Source organism: Schistocerca nitens, unplaced genomic scaffold (assembly GCF_023898315.1).
Source record: "Schistocerca nitens isolate TAMUIC-IGC-003100 unplaced genomic scaffold, iqSchNite1.1 HiC_scaffold_473, whole genome shotgun sequence".
Classification (NCBI taxonomy): domain Eukaryota; kingdom Metazoa; phylum Arthropoda; class Insecta; order Orthoptera; family Acrididae; genus Schistocerca; species Schistocerca nitens.
The window spans coordinates 20,866-40,520 of record NW_026046006.1 but is presented as its reverse complement, the minus strand read 5'-3'; the positions used below and the strand labels follow the sequence as shown (position 1 = coordinate 40,520).

Sequence of the window (19,655 nt, the reverse complement as noted above, 5' to 3'; positions counted from 1 at the left end):
CTCGCGGCATTTTTCGTTCGGATGGTGCACTCAGTATACTGTCACTCGATGCTCTGTCCCTACCACCCGTCCTGAACATCTGGCACATTGAAATCTCCACCTAAGACTGTAACACGCTGCGGAAAGGAAAATGTATGTCCACATTTTCTCTCACTTGTTCGGCCACTAATGCTGCTGAGTCGCGAGGTCGGTAAAAGGAGCCAATTATCAACCTAGCTCGGCTGTTGAGTGTACCCTCCACCCACAATAGTTCACAGGAACCGTCCACCACTTCTACTTCACTACACAGGATAAACTACTACTAACAGCGACGAACCACTCCACCACCGGTTGCATGCACGCTATCCTTTCTAAAGCACCGTCTGTACCTATAACGATTGCAGCTTCGGCGCTTTCTATCAGCGCTTGACGTTCCGGTACTTTACCAACGCAGAGCTTCGACAGTTGACAATTACAATACCGATTGCCGCTTGGTCCCCGCATGTCCTGACCTTGCCCCGCGCCCGTTGCCCTTTCCGTACTTGCCCAAGGGCCATCCAACCTAAACAGAACCGCCCAGCCCACGCCACACAACCCCTGCTACCCGTGTAGCCGCTTGTTGCGTATAGTGGACTCCACCTAAGACTATATAACATAACATGCCCTAAGGCATTCGCGGTGTACACCACCCTAAGGTGAGGTTAGGTTAGGTGGACGTGGGTTAGGTTAAGGGTTACAGTTAGGTTAAGCGTCAAAGTTAGGTTAAGCGTTCGGACGTGAGGCGTCAGGTGGCCGCACCTACCTTTACGGCCGGACATCTTAGGTTAGAGGTTAGGTTAGGTTAAGGCGCCGAGAGGTCCGCGGTCAGGTTACGTTCACCTTCGGGCGCCACACGTAGGTTTCAAAGGTGTGTCGGTCGGTCGTCGGCAAGCCGCAAAAACTACAGACGACGTCGACCAAACCGCCGCAAGACCGAGCAGGAGGCAGATATAAAACACACACACACACACACACACACACACACACACACACACACACAAAAACAAAATTTAAACACCACCCACCGGCCAAAGGGCACCAAAAACCACAAACCCGAGCACCACGTCGACCAGAGGCAACCCGCCGCTCACGCGACATGGCTGGCAACTAAGGGGCAAACGGCAACGGCGCTTTCCGCACCGGGCCGGATGCACGTACGACAACACCGCTACCCGTACGCAGGCCTCCCATTGCACACAGCCGCTCTGTGTTTGAACATCATCAATGGCGCGCCCGCGGCTCGTCGCGGGCGCAGCCATAACGCCGCCACTTTTGCACCAACACATTCACGCACCGCAAAACAGCTCGCCGACACAGCACAGCCGACAAAACAAAAACAACCCGCGAGACGGGGGCGACAAACGACAACGATAACAACAACAACAGCAGCAAACAACTCGCACCAAGCGTCCAACAGGTAACAAACGGACAAGCACAGCCTCTGCTAACGGCCACGACGCCAGCGGCACACTGCTCCTTTCCCGCCACACTCGATTTCACAACGCACGCACGCGACCCCGTCAACGACACCGACACGACACACGACGGGCTCCCTTCCCGCAACCTACACCTTTCCGCCACTACGCACAGCTCCACCCGACGCGCCCGTCGCAACGACACTACTGCACGCACTATCCACCCGCCTCCTCCTCTCCCCCCCCCCCCCCCTTCCCGTACACAACAACACAGCCAAAAACAACACTCACGACCCAAACATACTAACGACATGGCACGTGCATCGGCGCACACCCCAACCAGTCACCGTCGACAACCACACGCAAGGCACGAAACCGGCGTCCTTCCACGTTGCCATCAAAGCTGCACAAACAACCACAGGAGGAACCACCAACAACGGCCCGCCCGCCCGCCCGCCCGCCCGCCCCAATATTCTCCCACCCTCACCTCACGCCGCAACCACCAAACGCACATTCCCGCTCGCTACCACACACCTCTCGGCAGCCGCTTCGCAAACACATGACGTGACGTGACATCATCACATCACGGGCTACGCACGCACACCGACCCACTTTCCTGCCCTTCGCCCTCTTCTTTCCGACGCCTGCCTTCGGCCGAGCACACGTACGTGGCACAACGCCCAACACAGTCACACACAGTCGACAGGCGCACGCCCAGGCACGCAACGACGCAGCGCAGCAAAGGCGCCCGCAACACATACCTCCTCTCTCTTCTCGCCGCCGCCGCCGACCGCCCGCCAGCCAGCCAGCCAGCCAGCCAGCCACTCGCAATGTGCACTGCCAACCAGCCACACGTCCACCGCGCCGCCTCCGACCACCCGCCAGGGGGCGCTCACGTCCGCGACAACAGCGCGGCCCGCCGCCGGGCGGGCCCAGCCGAACCCAGCCCAGCCGGCGCGCGCTGCTCTGCACTCGGCGCGCCACACATCCTGCTGCAGACCGGGCTCGTCTCTCTGTACGCGTCTGCCCGCATCTCGTCTTCCTGCGCATCAACACAACGAGGCCGCGTGAGCAAACCACCCCCCCCCCCCCCCCCGTCACAACGCCACATCACACACTGCCTTGTCTACCGCCGAAATGCACTCACCAGCCATCCGCTTCGTCTTCGTCTTGTTTACTCGTTGTTGTTGCAGCGGCGCACACAGCCCCGGCCGGCCGCATCCGAGGGTGGCCCGCCGCCAGCGTCTCCTCCTTGGGCACAGGTGCGGTGCCGTGCCGTGCCGTGCCGTGGCCGCCCATCCATCCAACCGCACGCATTTGCTGGCCGCCTCTGCTGCAGAAGAAGACAAAAAACGAAACGTACAAACATACACGCACCCACAGCGTGGCCACACACGGACGGGACCGACAGGCTCCAAGGCGACCAAAGGATAAAAACAAAATAAAAAAACAAAAACAAAAAGACGCAAAGCAAGCAACAAGCACAGGCTGTCGCCTCGCGCCTCTGTCCTTCCGCCCCCGCCCTTCTCTCCCACCACATGCCCACAAACACCACCGCCTCCCCCTCCCCGCACCTCCACATTCGCCCCCTCCATTTGTTCCTTTCTCGCTCTTCCCTTCTGTGTGTCTGCGTGCGTGCGCGGGCGGCGCCTCTCAACATCCGCCGGCCGTCCGTCCCGTTTTCGCCGTACCACACACGCCACCGCCTCCTCCCCGTCCACCACCGCCGCCCCTGTCCGCCCCGCACAACACCATACACCGCTGCTTGTCCTGGCCGTTGCCACCAAAGGCGCCAGCCGCAAACCGCGCCAACGCCGCAGCGCGCGTGCGTCCTTCCTTCTCCGTGCCGACGCGGCCTCTATTCCCGCACCCATTCGGCCGACGACACAGCCGTTGGGCTCCGCACTGCGCGTACCGGCGTTACGCACGCACACCCACCCCCCTCGCGAACGCACGACTCATTGTCTTTGTTGTTTCTCCTCTTTCTTAACGTCTTTGTTTGTTGTTTGTTGTTTGTTTTGTTTTTTGTTTTTTGTTTTTTTTTTTCGTTTTTCCCCACCGCCACATGTGACACAATGCCGCCCTCCACCTTTCGTTCGTGGTTGCTTGCTTGCTTGCTTTGTTTCTCTTTCTCATTGGTACACGTCCGACGCGCTCCATTTCCACCACACCACGGCCATCAGCCTCCTCAACGGGCAGGCGCAGTGTGCCATTCTCCGGCGCACAAGCACACCGCGCGGTACTGGCGCGGCTCGCTCTCCTCGCCCCCACGCCACGCCACGCCACGCCACCGGTGCGCAGCAGCACATGTGATGTCTCGCAACACGACACGCGGTGCGCACACCCCGACCACGCGGCTCTAAAGGCATGGCACCGGCGACATGCGCCGCCCCAGCCACGCATCCGTCGTCTCACGTTGTTCACTGCCAGCCGCGTCGGAGGCTACAACCGCAACCACCACAACAACGGTCCCCCTCCCGGCAACACATTTGTTGCACAAACAAACACAACCGCCGAGCGCAGCGCGAACCACCCACACGCGCCCTCCGCGTCTCCTTTCTCCTTTCGCCCCCTCCCATCTCCCGAATATGCCAGCAGCGCAGCGTTACGCGTGCCCCTCACCCGTCCACACTACCGCGAAACGAACACGCCTTCCGGGCCACCTGCAAGGGCACGCCCACCACCAAATACTGCCGTATTCACGGACGCAGTTCGCAACACGCAACGCACTCTCCACCTACCTTCTTTCTCTCGTCCCTTCTCTTTCAAAACAAAACAAACACACAAACCAACCACGGCTAACACACTTTTTCGCGACACCTTTGACTGCGTTATCTCGACCGTGACGGCAGCTATCGACCATCCATTCCCCACTACACACACACACACATCATTCGCTACACCGCACACGAAACGGCAAGGGCAAGGCACTCTCTCATAGATTCTTCCTCCGAGCCATATCGGGCGAACGTTGCATCCGGGAAGGCAATGCAATTCAGCCGTCACCACGGCCGACACTTGCAGCCGCGCCGTAAACGCATGTCAGTGCGGCTGCAATGCACGGGAACGTTCCGTTGCTCTAGACAGCGCCTCTCCGTTTTTCCCCTGTCTCGTTTTCCGGTGATTGCTTCTCCTTCTTCTTTTTCTTCGTTTCGTTTCGTTTTATTATTTTCGTTCCCCTCCTCCACCATTGTTTCCGTCCCCACAGTTTTTTTTTTTTTTTTTGCTCATTCCACACGTTCTGCCCAGACAAGACATGACATCCGACCGATCACAGTCAGCCTTTCGTCACCGTTCGCAGCGCCGACGGTGCCACAGTGAGACGGGTGTTCAGACCGACACGTTGCCATGATGCCCATAGACAGCTACTCAGGGCCGCCGGATCGGATCACATCACCGACAAACCGGCCATTTCACCGGGGGACACAGACAACCGCGTGTACGCCCATAACAACAAACAACGGCCGTCGTCGTCTACCGTCACTGAACCGAACACACGTGCACCTTGAATGACGACACCGGCGTGCGTGCGCACAACAATCAATCATTCAAATCAACTGCAGAAACGGCTATCAAAATCAAGGGCCAAATAAATGGGTACACCACCGTGCGTGTCGCCTACCCCACCCGCCCGTACAATTCTTGCGTCTTCTTAATGACTAGTAAAGACACGTCCATTTTTTTTTTTTTTTTTAAAACGTCACCAACACACCTCCACGCCGTACAGCAAAGGGAATAGTAGACGGCAACACAACATTTCACCCTCGCCATCATGTATGTATGATGTGACAACAAACAAACCCGCAGACGGCCCTAACGGTGACATCCAACAATCGCGAGGGGTTTCAATTGCAGTCACGTGACTAACCGGGCAGACAGAGACAAAGAAAGGAAAGGAATCAGCGACACAGACAACACCTCCTGTCTGTGTGTCGACAAACAACCAACCAACCAACCAACCACGCCACGACTCGCGAGCACGCATAACCACCACCAGCTGCTTCGCAACCAACCAAACCGGGTAGCTATGCGCCGCCTCACACAAACAACAATTCCGCTCTTCCCGCAAAGGCAATTTGGTGGCCCTGAAAAGGGCCGTTTTGCCGCTCTCGCAACGGAGGGGAGCTCCCTAGAGCCTTAACCCCCTCACTTGGAGCTCGTGTACTTGGTCACCGCCTTCGTGCCCTCGCTCACGGCGTGCTTGGCCAGCTCGCCAGGCAGCAAGAGCCGCACAGCCGTCTGGATCTCGCGGGACGTGATGGTCGAGCGCTTGTTGTAGTGCGCCAGGCGAGACGCCTCGGCCGCAATGCGCTCGAAAATGTCGTTCACGAAGCTGTTCATGATGCTCATCGCCTTCGACGAGATGCCCGTGTCGGGGTGCACCTGCTTCAGCACCTTGTAGATGTAGATGGCATAGCTCTCCTTCCTCTTGCGCTTCTTCTTCTTGTCGCCCTTCGAAATGTTCTTCTGCGCCTTGCCAGCCTTCTTGGCGGCCTTCCCGCTAGTCTTGGGCGGCATCTCGAACGTACAACAGCAAGCAGCAAGCGCTCCGCTCTAGTCAGCGTCTCCCCACACAGTGGCACCCGCCGCTACCGCAACACCCCACCTTTACCAGCTCGCCCTGTTGCGGCCGCCGACCAATGGGGCGCGCGCGCAACCGGCCGCCGCACCCGAGCCCATAAAGGGACCCCCACCCTAGTCCCGCCGCCACGCACTCCGCTGCTCGACTCGCTGCGGCTCGCACCGTTACGTTACGTGTTTCAACTAGCCAAACGCCATGTCCGGACGCGGAAAGGGAGGCAAAGTCAAGGGCAAGTCAAAGTCCCGCTCAAGCAGGGCTGGGCTCCAGTTCCCGGTCGGCAGAATCCACCGCCTCCTGCGCAAGGGAAACTACGCCGAGCGCGTCGGCGCCGGGGCGCCCGTCTACCTCGCCGCCGTCATGGAGTACCTCGCGGCTGAGGTGCTCGAGCTGGCCGGAAACGCGGCCCGCGACAACAAGAAGACGCGCATCATCCCGCGCCACCTGCAGCTCGCCATCCGCAACGACGAGGAGCTCAACAAGCTCTTGTCGGGCGTCACCATCGCACAGGGTGGTGTCCTGCCCAACATCCAGGCCGTCCTGCTGCCAAAGAAGACCGAGAAGAAGGCCTAAACAGAGAGCGCGGCGCTGCGCTTGCGTGCTCCCTGCACGCAAACGCGCCTGCCTTTGCCTTGCCGGCTCGGCTCACAACAATCGGCCCTTTTCAGGGCCACCACACAAACCTACGTCCAAAGCAAAGTTTCCGTCGTCCGTGCTCGCCGCACTTTACACAACACGTCCACATACATACATTGCACAGCCAGCGCCGGCGCACGTCCGCCATCTTGTCCACAGCCCGTGTGGCCGAACGCGCACACATTTTGTCGTTTCTCTCTTTTTGTCTTTTTTGTTTCTGCACCCCTCCGCGCACGCACAGAGTCGCGTTCCAAACGACAACGACATCAATACACCGATAATGTGATGATCATTGTTAGCATTATAATGTTTCAATTAAAGGGGCGCGCGTGGCACAGACAAAAAAAACCAAACAGCTGATCCGATCGATCGATCGATCGATCCGGCCCGCCCGCCTATGCCCACGCCACAAACAAACAACAAACCACGCACACACTGGACTCAGCCGCGCCCATCGCGTCAAACTCAAAAACTAACGCACGCGCAGCAGCAACAACAACAACAACACGCACAGGCAACACAGACTCTTTCGCACTTTTCAATCTCCGAACAGTGTGGTGGCCCTGAAAAGGGCCGTTTTCGTCTCTCCCACCAAGCACGGGCACGGCACGGCCGCGGGAAGGCCACAACGCAGCACAGCACACCGGCTGGCTGGCTGCCTGCCTGCCTAACCGCCGAAACCGTACAGGGTGCGCCCCTGCCTCTTCAGGGCGTACACCACGTCCATGGCCGTCACAGTCTTGCGCTTGGCGTGCTCAGTGTACGTCACCGCGTCGCGGATCACGTTCTCCAGGAACACCTTCAGCACTCCGCGGGTCTCCTCGTAGATCAGACCAGAGATGCGCTTCACGCCGCCCCTGCGAGCCAGGCGGCGGATGGCGGGCTTCGTGATGCCCTGGATGTTGTCGCGCAACACCTTGCGGTGCCGCTTGGCGCCACCCTTGCCCAGCCCCTTTCCTCCCTTGCCGCGGCCTGTCATTCTTCTTCCTTCCTCCTCCTCAAAGCAAGCAAGCGAAAAAACACAAGCGCCAGCTCCTCACCCGGCGCTAGCGAGTCGGCTACGGTGCGAGCTCTCTGCCGCCGCCCCCCTATATAGACTCTGGCCCGCCCTCCCCCCACCACGCGCACCGAGGGCATATAAGCGCGGCGCGGGGCCGCGCGGGCTCACAGACCAATTAAACTTCCCAGTGATCACAGACCAATTAAACTTCCCAGTGAGCATCACTGACGAAAACGACCTACTATTAGTGACCAGACGCCTTGAAGACGCAATCAAACAAGCCACCGACGAAGCAATACCGACGAAAATCATAAATAACTGGAGACCATCCATCCCCCGTGAGGCCCTACAGCTAATACAACAAAAGAAACGACTACACAGAGAGATTAGACGTACGAACAACCCAGATCTAAGACGACTTTGGAACAGACTAAACAACAGAGTCAGGAACATAATATCCACACATAGACAAACACAGTGGGACGACACCTGCAAACAACTAGACTACAGGAGTGGAGGCAAATTCTGGAAAAAATTCAGGACACTAACGGGACAACGACGAACTACTGAACTTACCTTAATAACAAACAACGAACCGACAACAGACAAACGTGAACAGGCGACCATCTTCAAACAGGTACTGCAGGAGGTATACTCCTTCCCCAATGACAATCTCTTTGACGAAGTACACAGACGTACAGTGGAACTACAACTAAATCGAATACTCACCACAGCAACAGTGGACACAGAGAACGAACACAACCTAACCAAGGAAATAACCAACACTGAAATAGCCGAAGCCATCCACACAGGACGTAACTCCGCTCCTGGACAAAACGAAATCCGACGACTGCACCTACAGAAAGCCCCCCCCCACATCCTCATCCCCATTCTCTCCATAATCTTCAATTATTGCCTCACCTATGAAACGTTACCGACCAACTGGAAGACGAGTAAAACAATTATGATCCTCAAGCCTGACAAACCGAAGACTGACCCCCGCTCATACAGACCAATCTCTCTGCTGGACGTTATAGGGAAGACATACGAACGCATATTAGCGAACAGACTTAGAAAATTCACAGAAGACAAAGGACTACCCCCGACAATCCAGGCAGGCTTCAGACCCAACCACTCGACGAATGACCCTCTCTTTAAACTTACTAACAGCATTACTAAGGGATTCAACGACGGACGATGCACGCTCGCGGTATTCCTAGACATCGAGCGTGCATTCGACAAGCTGTGGCATCAAGGGCTCCTCCTCAAACTAAGCCGACTAGGACTCCCCATTAAATTCATTAAAATCATAAAAGCCTACCTTAGCAACAGAGTATGCAGGATCCATGTAGGGGACCAACATTCCGAACCGTTCACGCCACAGGCAGGTGTCCCACAAGGAGGCATCCTGTCCCCGACCCTGTACGCGCTGTACACAGCAGACATCCCCACCACAGCGACAACAGACGAGACAGTCGCACTATATGCAGACGACACTGCATATTGGTGCACTGCCCCAAACACCAGGACCATACAACGGAAAACGACGGACTACCTACAAAAACTTCAGACCTGGATGACGCAGTGGCGAATCCGACCCAACCCGACCAAAACACAGACCATATTCTTCCAACACAGACACCGAACCAAGAACAGGAACCAAAACACTGGCGACTTGCAACTAACACTATGGAACACGCCACTGACGCTTACTAACTCCGCAAAATACTTAGGCGTGTTCCTAGACAAGCATCTAAACTGGCAGACGCACATCAACTACCTCCTCAACAGAACAAGAAAAAGACAAGGACTCATACGACAGGTGCAGGGTCGCCTCCATGGCTGCCGCCTGGAGACGGCCCTGCACACATACAAGACCTTCGTCAGGCCGGTCATGGAGTATGCAGCCGCACCCCTGGCTGGTCTGGCGAAGAGCCAGGCGGACAGACTCTACAGAACTGAAAGAAGACTACTTCGCAGCATCACCAAACTCCCCCCCCAGACGCCGAGCAACGACGTGTATGACATCACCAACATAGAACCACTACAAACTCGACTAACGAAACTACGCGCCAACTACGGCAGACACATACTGACGAAACGACCAGATATGGAAGACTTATTGACCTCTGAAATCCCGGAAAGGAGGCGCCCTAAATTCAAATACATCCATCCAGCGCGTACAGTGGCACAAAACACGACCTCCCAATTCCCCGACCTTGCTCCCACCATGACCCCACTCGTAAGCGGCACCCTCACTCCCCCCCATCTCGACGCCAGGATGTAGGCAACGACCCTACACACACACACACACACACAACGCACGCAACGGCCACATACACAATAACAATAACAAGCAATAACACGTAAACCTGAGTAGTTACACTTCCCTCCTAAATACATATCGCCACCTTAAATATATGTATACCTAAATTTATTTATTTAAGATTTATATGTTTTTATATGTCCTCCTAAAATTATATGTTCTTCTTAAATTTAAATGTTTTTTCTTTCCTTTTAAATTTATATGTCTTTCCTAAAATTATATGTTCTCATTATGTACTAATTATATCACTAAATTCTTACTATATGTCTTCCATGATAACTACATAAATGTCTCTTGAATGTCAAAATAATTTAAACCCAATACTGTTCAAAAATGACAATGTTAACTTTACATATTACCAGAATAACAAAGCTTGGCACAATTGCAAGCAAATGACATCCAAAAAGCAAAAAATGTACTGAACACCATCGGCCGAAAAAGAGCAACCAGCAAGCTCTAAAAAGGCCCGCCCTCTCCATCAGGGAGGGAATGAAATGTGCCAAAAAAAAAAAAAAAAAAAAAAAAAAAAAAAAAAAAAAAAAAAAAAACCGCGCGGGCCCGTTGTCAAGGCAGCACCGGACGCTTCGTGTACCGCACGCACCTCCACGCCGCTAACCGCTATGGCCCGCACAAAGCAAACGGCCCGCAAGTCCACCGGCGGAAAGGCGCCGCGCAAACAGCTCGCCACCAAGGCGGCGAGGAAGAGCGCGCCCGCCACCGGCGGCGTCAAGAAGCCCCACCGCTACAGGCCGGGCACCGTCGCCCTGCGGGAAATCAGGCGCTACCAGAAGAGCACAGAGCTGCTCATCCGCAAGCTGCCGTTCCAGCGCCTAGTGCGCGAGATCGCCCAGGACTTCAAGACCGACCTGCGCTTCCAGAGCTCCGCAGTCATGGCCCTGCAGGAGGCCAGCGAGGCCTACCTCGTCGGCCTCTTCGAAGACACCAACCTGTGCGCAATCCACGCCAAGCGCGTCACCATCATGCCCAAGGACATCCAGCTCGCGCGCCGCATCCGCGGCGAGCGCGCCTAGAAACCGCGCCGCGCACGCGCACGCGCGCCCGCCCAACAAAAACGGCCCTTTTCAGGGCCACTAACATCTCTCCGTCGCGAGCAAAACTTTTGTCGGTCTTGCCGCCCCGCAAAACAACAACAACCAATTCCCCTCCCGTCCACAGCCGCTCTCGCCAACAATCGACGTCACTCCCATCCCTCACAATACACACACACACACACACACACACACACACACACACAACAGCCGGACGACGTCACCACACACCACGGGTGGCTGGCCGCCGCCGTCTCCGAGGCGCGCGCACGCTACGCTACACTACAACGTCAACGCCACCGCGCCTTCCCAATTCCCGCCGGCCACTTCCACGTCTCACGTCCCCCCGCCGCTTTGAGACAGAGAGAGACACAACACACACACAAAAGACACGACATCCGCAAAGCAAGCAAACACACAAACAAACAAGAGTCTCCAGAAACATACATGAGCAACCAAACGTCGGCCGCCGCAAAAAAAAAAAAAAAAACAACTACAACAACAACAAAAACAAATAAAATAAAATAAAAAGACCAACAAACGGCCACAACCGCTCCGCTACCGCGCGCCGCCGCCTACCGCCACCGGCACCACAATCCAACCACCACGGCACGCAAACAGTACCCACAAGGGTCACACACAACCAACCAACCAACCACACCGGCGCATGCACGACAATCAACGCCTTCCCGACGTCCTTTGATGGCCCTGAGAAGGGCCGTTTTGGGCCGCGCGACAGCCGCAGCCGTGCCATCGCGCGCCACTAAGACGACGCGGGGGAGGGCGGTGGGGGACGACGGCGTCAAGCGCCAACCCCTCTCCCTTGCCTTTCTTTAACGTTACTACTTTACTTCTTCTTCTTGGGCGACGCCTTCGCCTTAGACGGCGTCGTCGCCTTCTTCGGGCGCGGCGCCTTCGGCTTCTTCGTCGGAACCTTGGCGGCCTTCTTCGCCTTCGACGGCGACTTGGCCTTGGCCGGCTTGGCCGCAGCCGCCTTCTTCGCACCCGCGGGAGCCGCCGACGCCGCAGACGCCTTCTTGGCGGCGCCCGCCTTCCGACCGGTCGCCGCCTTCACGCCACCAGCCTTCTTTGCGCCGGCCGCGCGGCCGCCCTTCTTCTCCTTGCTGGCCGGAGCGGCGCGCTTCTTCTTCGCACCGCCGGCACGGGCCTTGCCGCCCTCGGCCGCCCCGCCGCCGGCGCCGGCAAGCTTGAAAGAGCCGGACGCGCCCTTCCCCTTCGTCTGCACCAGCTCGCCAGCCACGACGGCCGACTTGAGGTACTTCTTGATAAAGGGCGCCAGCTTCTCCGCGTCCAGCTTGTAGTGCGCGGCAATGTACTTCTTGATCGCCTGCAGCGACGAGCCGCCGCGCTCCTTCAGACTCTTGATGGCGGCCGTCACCATCTCAGAGGTGCGCGGGTGCGCAGGCTTGGCGCGCGGCTTCTTCGCAGACGCCGCAGACTTGGCCTTCTTCGTCGTGCCGGTGGCGGCGGGTGCCGCAGCAGTCTCGTTCGTAGCCGCCTGATCTGCCATTATTTCGACGGACGACGCGCGTACACACAACAACAGAACAGCGAGAGAGCGGCGAGCACGGCAGAGAATAGCCGCCGCGCCGTTTTTTTTTTTTTTTTTTTTTTTTTTTTTTTTTTTTTTTTTTTTTTTTTTTTATTCCTGTGTGTGGTGTTGTCGCCGAAGTGCTACCGCCTTTGGCGGCTGGACTTCCAAGGTTGAAAGGTAGGGTTTGTATATCTTTATTGTAATCGTTTGTAGGACTTTGGGCTCACTGGGGTCCTTTGTGCCCTACATACCTTTGCTTCGCTTTTTATTGAGTTGTGAGGGCCCTAGGAACCTTGACTTTATGCCAGGGTTCGGGTTGGATGGTCGCGACTCCTTCGAGTTGCCTTGTCGACATTCTTAAGTCGTCGATTTTGGTGATGAGACGCTGGACGTGTAATTGGATTACTTGATCGATAGGTGAAATCTGTAGTTCATCGTGTAAGGAATTAATCCGGGACCACCTGGGCGCTTTGAGGATGATTCTTAGACACCGGTTTTGCAAGCGTTGTAGTTTGCGTATGTTGGTGGGAGATGTGATTCCCCACGTTGCGCAGCCATATAGCATCATCGGGAGTATTGTCGCTCGGTAGATGCGGAGTTTCGTCGCGACATTCAGTTCAGTGCTTGCTAAGAAGGGGTAAAGTCCATGGATGGCGCGGATGATTTTGAGGCTTTTGTCGTTTACGTGGGCTGAAAATGTGAGTTTATGGTCCAGTGTGACCCCCAAGTATTTTGTTGTGGTGGACCAATCGATGGCGTGGTCATTGATTTGGAGGCGGCGGTGAAGAATCGGTCTCCGGCGAGTGAAGAGTATGGCTTTCGTCTTGAGTGCGTTGATTTTGATTTTGTTGTCCGTTGCCCACAGGAGAAGGATATCGATCTGGTGCTGTAAACGGGTGATGGCTGTATCTAGTGAGCGGCTACTGGTTAGAAGAGCCGTATCATCGGCGAATTGTGCGAGCATAATGTTCGGTAATTTCGGCATGTCATTCACGTAGATGGTGAATAGGATGGGTGAGAGTACGGATCCTTGCGGTATGCCGTCTGAGAGAGGTTTGGTGTCGGAGTGTTGATCGGCCTGTTGGACATAAAAACGGCGGTTGGTCAGGAAGCTGTCGATGATCTTGATATAACAGTTGGGGATGTCGGTGGTATTCCGTAGTTTGCTTAGGAGCTTCTCTCGCCACACCTTGTCAAATGCTTGTTGGACATCCAGAAAAATGGCTGCTGTGTAGTGGTTTAGGTTTATTTGGTTGGTAAGATGTTCCGAGATCCGGAGCAGTTGGATTTCGGCTGAAAGTTTCGGCTGAAAGGCAAATTGGTCGGGTCGAATGACGTCATTTTCCAAGAGAGGCGGCTTGATGCGGGCCAGGATGACACGTTCAAACGTTTTGCCCATCGTGGAAAGGAGACTGATTGGTCTGTGGTGCTCAGGCTGGAGGAGGTCTTTGCCCGGTTTCGGGATGGGTATGATCTTGGCCAGTTTCCATTGAGGGGGAAAATGTTCCTTCAACAGGCATGTGTTGAATATTCTTGTTAGTAGAACTAGCGGTTTTCGGGGGAGGTGTTTTAGATGATCGTTCGAGATTCCATCTGGTCCTGGAGCAGATGTGGAGTGTAACTTCCTGAGAAGGCTACGAATTTCCCTTGGCGACGTCAGTTCCGGCCGGTCTCCGCTGGGGTGTTGTCTTATGTGGTTTGCCTCTGCCCGAGTGCGCGCGTCCTCTTCTTCGTCATTGTGAAATTCTGCAAAATTCAGGCGTGACTGCGTTTCGTAAGTTTCCGCAAAAAGTTCGGCCTTTCGGAGGTTGTCAAAGATGAGGTCGGTTCCATCCGTGAGCGCCGTTTTCGGTGGTCTGGGTTGCTTGATGTTACGTATGAAAGCCCATTCATCACGCGATAGGTGTTGAATTTGCGCCATCCGGTCCTCCCATAATTCAGCGCGCCATTCCTGGCAACGCCACGTGAGTTCCCTGGAGAGCCGGTGCATTTCACGTTTATACGCTGGGTGGCGGGTTTGTTGCCATTTTTTACGAGCTCGATTCTTTAAGTATTTCAGGTCTTGCAGTGCTGGCGGCAGTGGTTCACGATATGGTGTCGAGAAGAGTAACTTTGTGGAGGCCTGGTGGGCGGCTTTCTTGATTTTCGAAGTGAGACGAGTGATGGCGTCATCGAGTTGCTCTGCGGTGGCTAATGGCTCGGTGGGGCGCACATTGTTGTTCAGCCACCTGGCGAAGGATATCCAATCAGTGGAGACTTTTGTTTTCGGTGGCAGTGATTGAAGAGCTCCAGACAGGGTTCCGAGAACAGGCTGGTGATCGGATGTCAAGTCGTTGATCGTGTGAAGTGAGAGGTCGGGATTCACGTTCTTTACCATGGCCACATCGAGGACATCTGGTTGATGACGTCGAACGGTTGGCAGGTAAGTCGGGTCCTCCGGTCCTTGGGTGAATGCTTGGAGCCGAAGTTCGAGGTCGTAGAGGCGGGTGCCTTTGGCGTTCGTCTGCCGCGAGTTCCAGGCGACGTGTTTCGCGTTGAGATCCCCACAAAGGAGGACTCTGTCATATCGATCAAAGATGGAGATGAAATCTTCGTCTGTGAAGGCCGCGCCAGGGCTCAAGTAGGCTGCAACAAACGTGAGCTTCCCATGTGTTGTGGTGATCGTGACTGCGGTGGCTTCTAGACTCGTCATGTCAGGCAAGGTTTCGAGGGAGTGAGTGAGGGAAGATCGCAGGTAGATTGCGGTGCCTCCACCTCGCCGATTGTGGCGGTCAGTGCGGTATCCCACCATGTTGCGAATGTTGAAGGTTTGGGTGGGTCGCAGATGCGTTTCTGATAATAGGAGCACGTCGATTTTATGTCGTTCTATGAAGTCCGTGAGTTCCACTTTCTTGGGAGCGACTCCATTGGCGTTAAAGAAGCAGAATGTAAGGTTTCTACGTTGATGCCGCTCTTGATCCATATTAGTCAGTGAAAAAGGCCATGATTCCTTCCAGTAGAGTGAGTAGTTTGGATAGCAAGTCTGGTGCGTCATTGAATTTACGAGCAGTATCCGCTATGATGGCAAAGACATTTTTCGTTTTTAGTAAGTTGATGATTGAGCCCATGTTAGATAGCGCGGCGATAATGTCGGACAGACCGAGGGCGTTGTCCGTGGATCGTTGCTGCTGTTGTTGCTGGCGGAGGTCTTGCATTCGTTGACGCGCCGTGTTTTTCTGGCTAGGTGGTTGTTGCTGAGACGGTGTTTGAAATAAGGACGATGCGGCCGACCAGGGTGTTCGGAGAGATGGGAAGTCCTTCGGTGTTGCCGCAAACGACGGCTGTGGTGGTTGTTGTGGCTCCCTGGAAGGTTGAGGTCGCAGTTGGTAGGCGTGGATTGCCTTTTGGAATTCAGGGCAACCTCGCCAAGTCGCTGGGTGGCCTTCTTGGCGACAGTTGGCGCAGATGGGTGGCTCAGTCCGTGGTTTGGTACAATCCTTTGCGTGATGGTGGCCGCCACAGCGAACACATCTGACCGGCATCTGGCAGTACCGGCCGGTGTGGTTGAATTTGAGGCATTTCTTACACTGGGCCGGCCCGTCGAGTGGCTTGTAGTCTTCTACCTTGACTCTGGTATGGAACAGATATTGAATGTCGTAGATGGTGCGGCTTTTTTGTCCATGCGGCAGAGATACGCAGTAGGCCGACTGTGGAATCAGTTTCTTGGAGGTCAGGTCTCGTTTTTTGAACTGGTGTACGTTCGTAACCGTGAACTGCATGTGTCGTAGTTCGGCGGCGAGTTCGTCTTCGGTAATTTCCTCTGGGATATTCTTGAGGACCACTTGCAGTGCCCTGTCTTCTGCCGCTTGGTGGGTGAAATAGGGCATGTTGATGGAATGGAGGTAGTCCAGTGCTGCTCGTTGGTCTGCCAGCGTTTCAAAGTGATATTTGATCTGGTTGTTTTTGTAGATCGCCTTGAGTGGTCCGCTGATCTTCTGTTTTAGTTGAGCGTTTAGTTCCAGGTATTTGCCTGTGTAGTTGATGGTGACCGGCGGTATTCTCGGTTTCGGCGGTGGTGGAGCTGCGGTGTCCTGAGTGGTTGAGGCGTTAGGTTGAGGCTGGTGTTGGTCTTCCGTAGCTGCGTCCTGTTGCTGTAGTGGTGCATAGTAGTTTGTGGTGGGTACAGCTCGTGATTTCATCTGCATGGGGGTGTGTTCTTCGGCTTTCTTGCGCTTCTTGCCTGTCCGGCGGCGTCGGACTTCCTGGAATGGTGCGTCTGAGTCGCTGGAGTCGTCCTGATAGTCCATGGCATGGTGTTGTTCCGTCGGAGGTCGACTCGACGTTCTGCTGTCGTCGGAAGATGCGTTGTTACTGGTGGTGGCGCCATCTTGATCCCGCCGTCTTGCGAGTTCCATTGCTCGTGCGTCGCGGTCGCGGCGGAGTTGGTCGAGTTTCTCTTGTATCATCGCACTGCATAAGTCTTCGGGCGTGGGGGCCGGTGGGGCGGGGTGTCGCGGACGAGCGCCCTGAGTGGTCCTGCTCGCGAGTTCTGCCTCAGCCCTGTGTGTCTGTTCTGGCCTAGAGGAACGCGGGCTTGCCACCCGCGGGTGGGGCCCTGGCTCCTCGTCGTCCCCTACTCTGTCCATCCTACAAGTGCGGCTAGTCCGCACTATCTTGCCTGCTCTCTATGTCGGTCCTAGAACACGACAAAATTGCTTGGTACTCGCTAACAAGCAAGTGAATCGCAGAGTTTTGGTAGCTCTCGATAGCGGCGAGTCGCACAAGGCTTCCACACACTACGATCGCTAAGGGACTCCAACCCTTCCTTGCCGCCGCGCCGCCAGGCCCAGCCAGTGTCGCGGGCGGGCGCGGACGGCCGAGAGAGCGGCCGCCACTCTGCGCGCCGCCGCGCCGCGCCTCCCGCGCTTGCTACCGCCCAACGTCCGACAGCCTGTGCGGACCAGCCCCAAACCTGCGCCGCAACCACCCGCGCCATTCAAACCACCGAGGATGGGGCTACACACGGCCACACCACAGTCGCCAACCAGTCGCCACGGCAGCGCCGCAAACCACGGCCAAACTGCAGCTACCGCGCGCCACAGCCTGGCTCGGCCCGCCGAGAATCGCCGCCCCCGCCCAAATGCCGCCCCCACAGCCCCAGCCGACGACCCGCCACAATGGCCAAACCTTCGGCAAAACTGGCGCACCGTCGCCGCGCCTGCCCGGCCAGCGCGGCCGCCGCCACAGCCACACAAGCGGAGGCGTGCGGCGATGACGGCCGTGCAAACGCACCTCCGCCGCCCCATCGCCCTCCCACCGTTTCCCGATCGGCCCGCGGCCGTCGGGCCACCTCGCCCGCCAACATTCGCGCCCGTTTCTCACAACATTGCCCGCCGCAAAACAAAAACGAGCGCCGCCTGCGCAACATGGGCACCGGCCAACCGAGGCGCCGCCGCCCCTCGCCGCTTTCAGCGAGGGTGGCTAACCGCCATCCGCAACTACAGACGCACCGAATCTGCCTTCATCAAAAGCACACACCGACAGCCGACCTCTAACATTTAGACTCCGCAAGCCACCCAACGGTGTGTGGCGGAGGGCACTTCACGTGCCAATGTCATTTACCTCCCTTTGCTGTTCCAGTCGCGTATGGTTCGCGGGACGAACCGACAGTCTGCAAAAAAAAAAAAAAAACGCCTCCGTGCGCGCTCGAATCTCTCTAACCACATCCATTCGTGATCTCCTCGGGAGGTATACGCAATATATTCGATACCCCATCCAGAAACGCAATATCTCGAAACCTGGCGAGCAAGCTACACCGCGATGCAGAGCGCCTCTATTGCAGAGTCTGCCGCGTGGGTTTGTTAAACATCTCCGTAACGCTATCACGGTTACCAAATGACCCTGCGACGAAACGTTGGATCGTCTCCGTCGCCTCCGTCAACGCGACCTGGTACGGATCCCACACTGATGGGCAACACGCACGTATAGGTCGAACGAACGGGTGTTTTGTAAGCCACCTCCTCCTTTGTTGATGGACGACATTTGCTACGCATTCTCCCAATAAATCGCAACCTGGTACCCGCCTTACCAACAATTACTTTTGTTTGTTTTTTTTTTTTGTTTTTTTTTTTTAATATGATGATCATCCCACTCCCAATCACTCCGCACGCATACTCCCAGATATTTTACAGACGTAACTGCTACCAGTGTTTGTCCCGCTATCATATACTCAATCATACAATAAAGGGTCCTTCTTTCTATATTATTCGCAATACATGTTAAGGGACAGTTGCCACTCCCTGCACCACGTGCCTATCCGCTGCAGATCGTCCTGCATTTTTCGCTGCAACTTCTCTGTATACTACAGCATCATCCGCGAAAAGACGCATGCAACGTCCGACACTATCTACTAGGTCATTTATATACATTGTGTGTGAAGAGCAATGGGTCCCATAACACTCCCCTGTGGCACGCCAGAGGTTACTTTAACGTCTGTAGACGTCTCTCCATTGATAACACAACATGCTGTGTTCTGTTTGCTACAATCTCTTCAGTCCAGCCACACACTTGGTCCGACATTCTGCAGACACTTACTTTGTTTATCAGGCGACAGTGCGGAACTGTATCGAACGCCCTCCTTCCGGATGTCAACCAAAATGGCATCTACCTGGGAGCCTGTATCTAATATTTTCTGGGTCCCATGAACAAATAAAGCGCGTTGGGTCTCACACGATCGCTGTTTCCGGAATCCATGTTGATTCCTACATAGTAGACACTGGGTTTCCAAAAAACGACATGCTACTACTCGAGCATAAAACATGTTCTCAAATTCTACAACCGATCGACGTCACAGATATAGGGCCTATAGTTTTGCGCATCTGCTCGACGACCCTTCTTCAAGCCCGGGACTACCTGTGCTCTTTTCCAATCATTTGGAACCCTCCGTTCCTCTAGAGACTTGCGGTACACGGCTGTTAGGAGGTTCTGTCGCGTACTCTGTGTAGAATCGAATTGGTATCCCGTCGGGTCCAGTGGACGTTCCTCTGTTGAGTGATTCCAGTTGCTTTTCTATTCCTCCTTGGACACTTATTTCGATGT

The 19,655-nt window shown here is 55.6% G+C and overlaps 1 protein-coding gene across 1 annotated transcript; it reads right to left on the bottom strand.

The window, feature by feature from the left end:
- Window positions 1-2,122: 2,122 nt before the first annotated feature.
- LOC126232395 (translation initiation factor IF-2-like) lies at window positions 2,123-17,203 on the bottom strand. The gene is made up of 5 exons (XM_049942661.1): window positions 16,607-17,203; window positions 15,718-15,958; window positions 2,919-3,165; window positions 2,612-2,766; window positions 2,123-2,475 (listed from the first exon to the last, which is right to left on the bottom strand). Exons 1-5 carry the CDS (start codon window positions 17,201-17,203, stop codon window positions 2,123-2,125), a joined length of 1,593 nt encoding a protein of 530 aa, XP_049798618.1.
- Window positions 17,204-19,655: the final 2,452 nt, after the last annotated feature.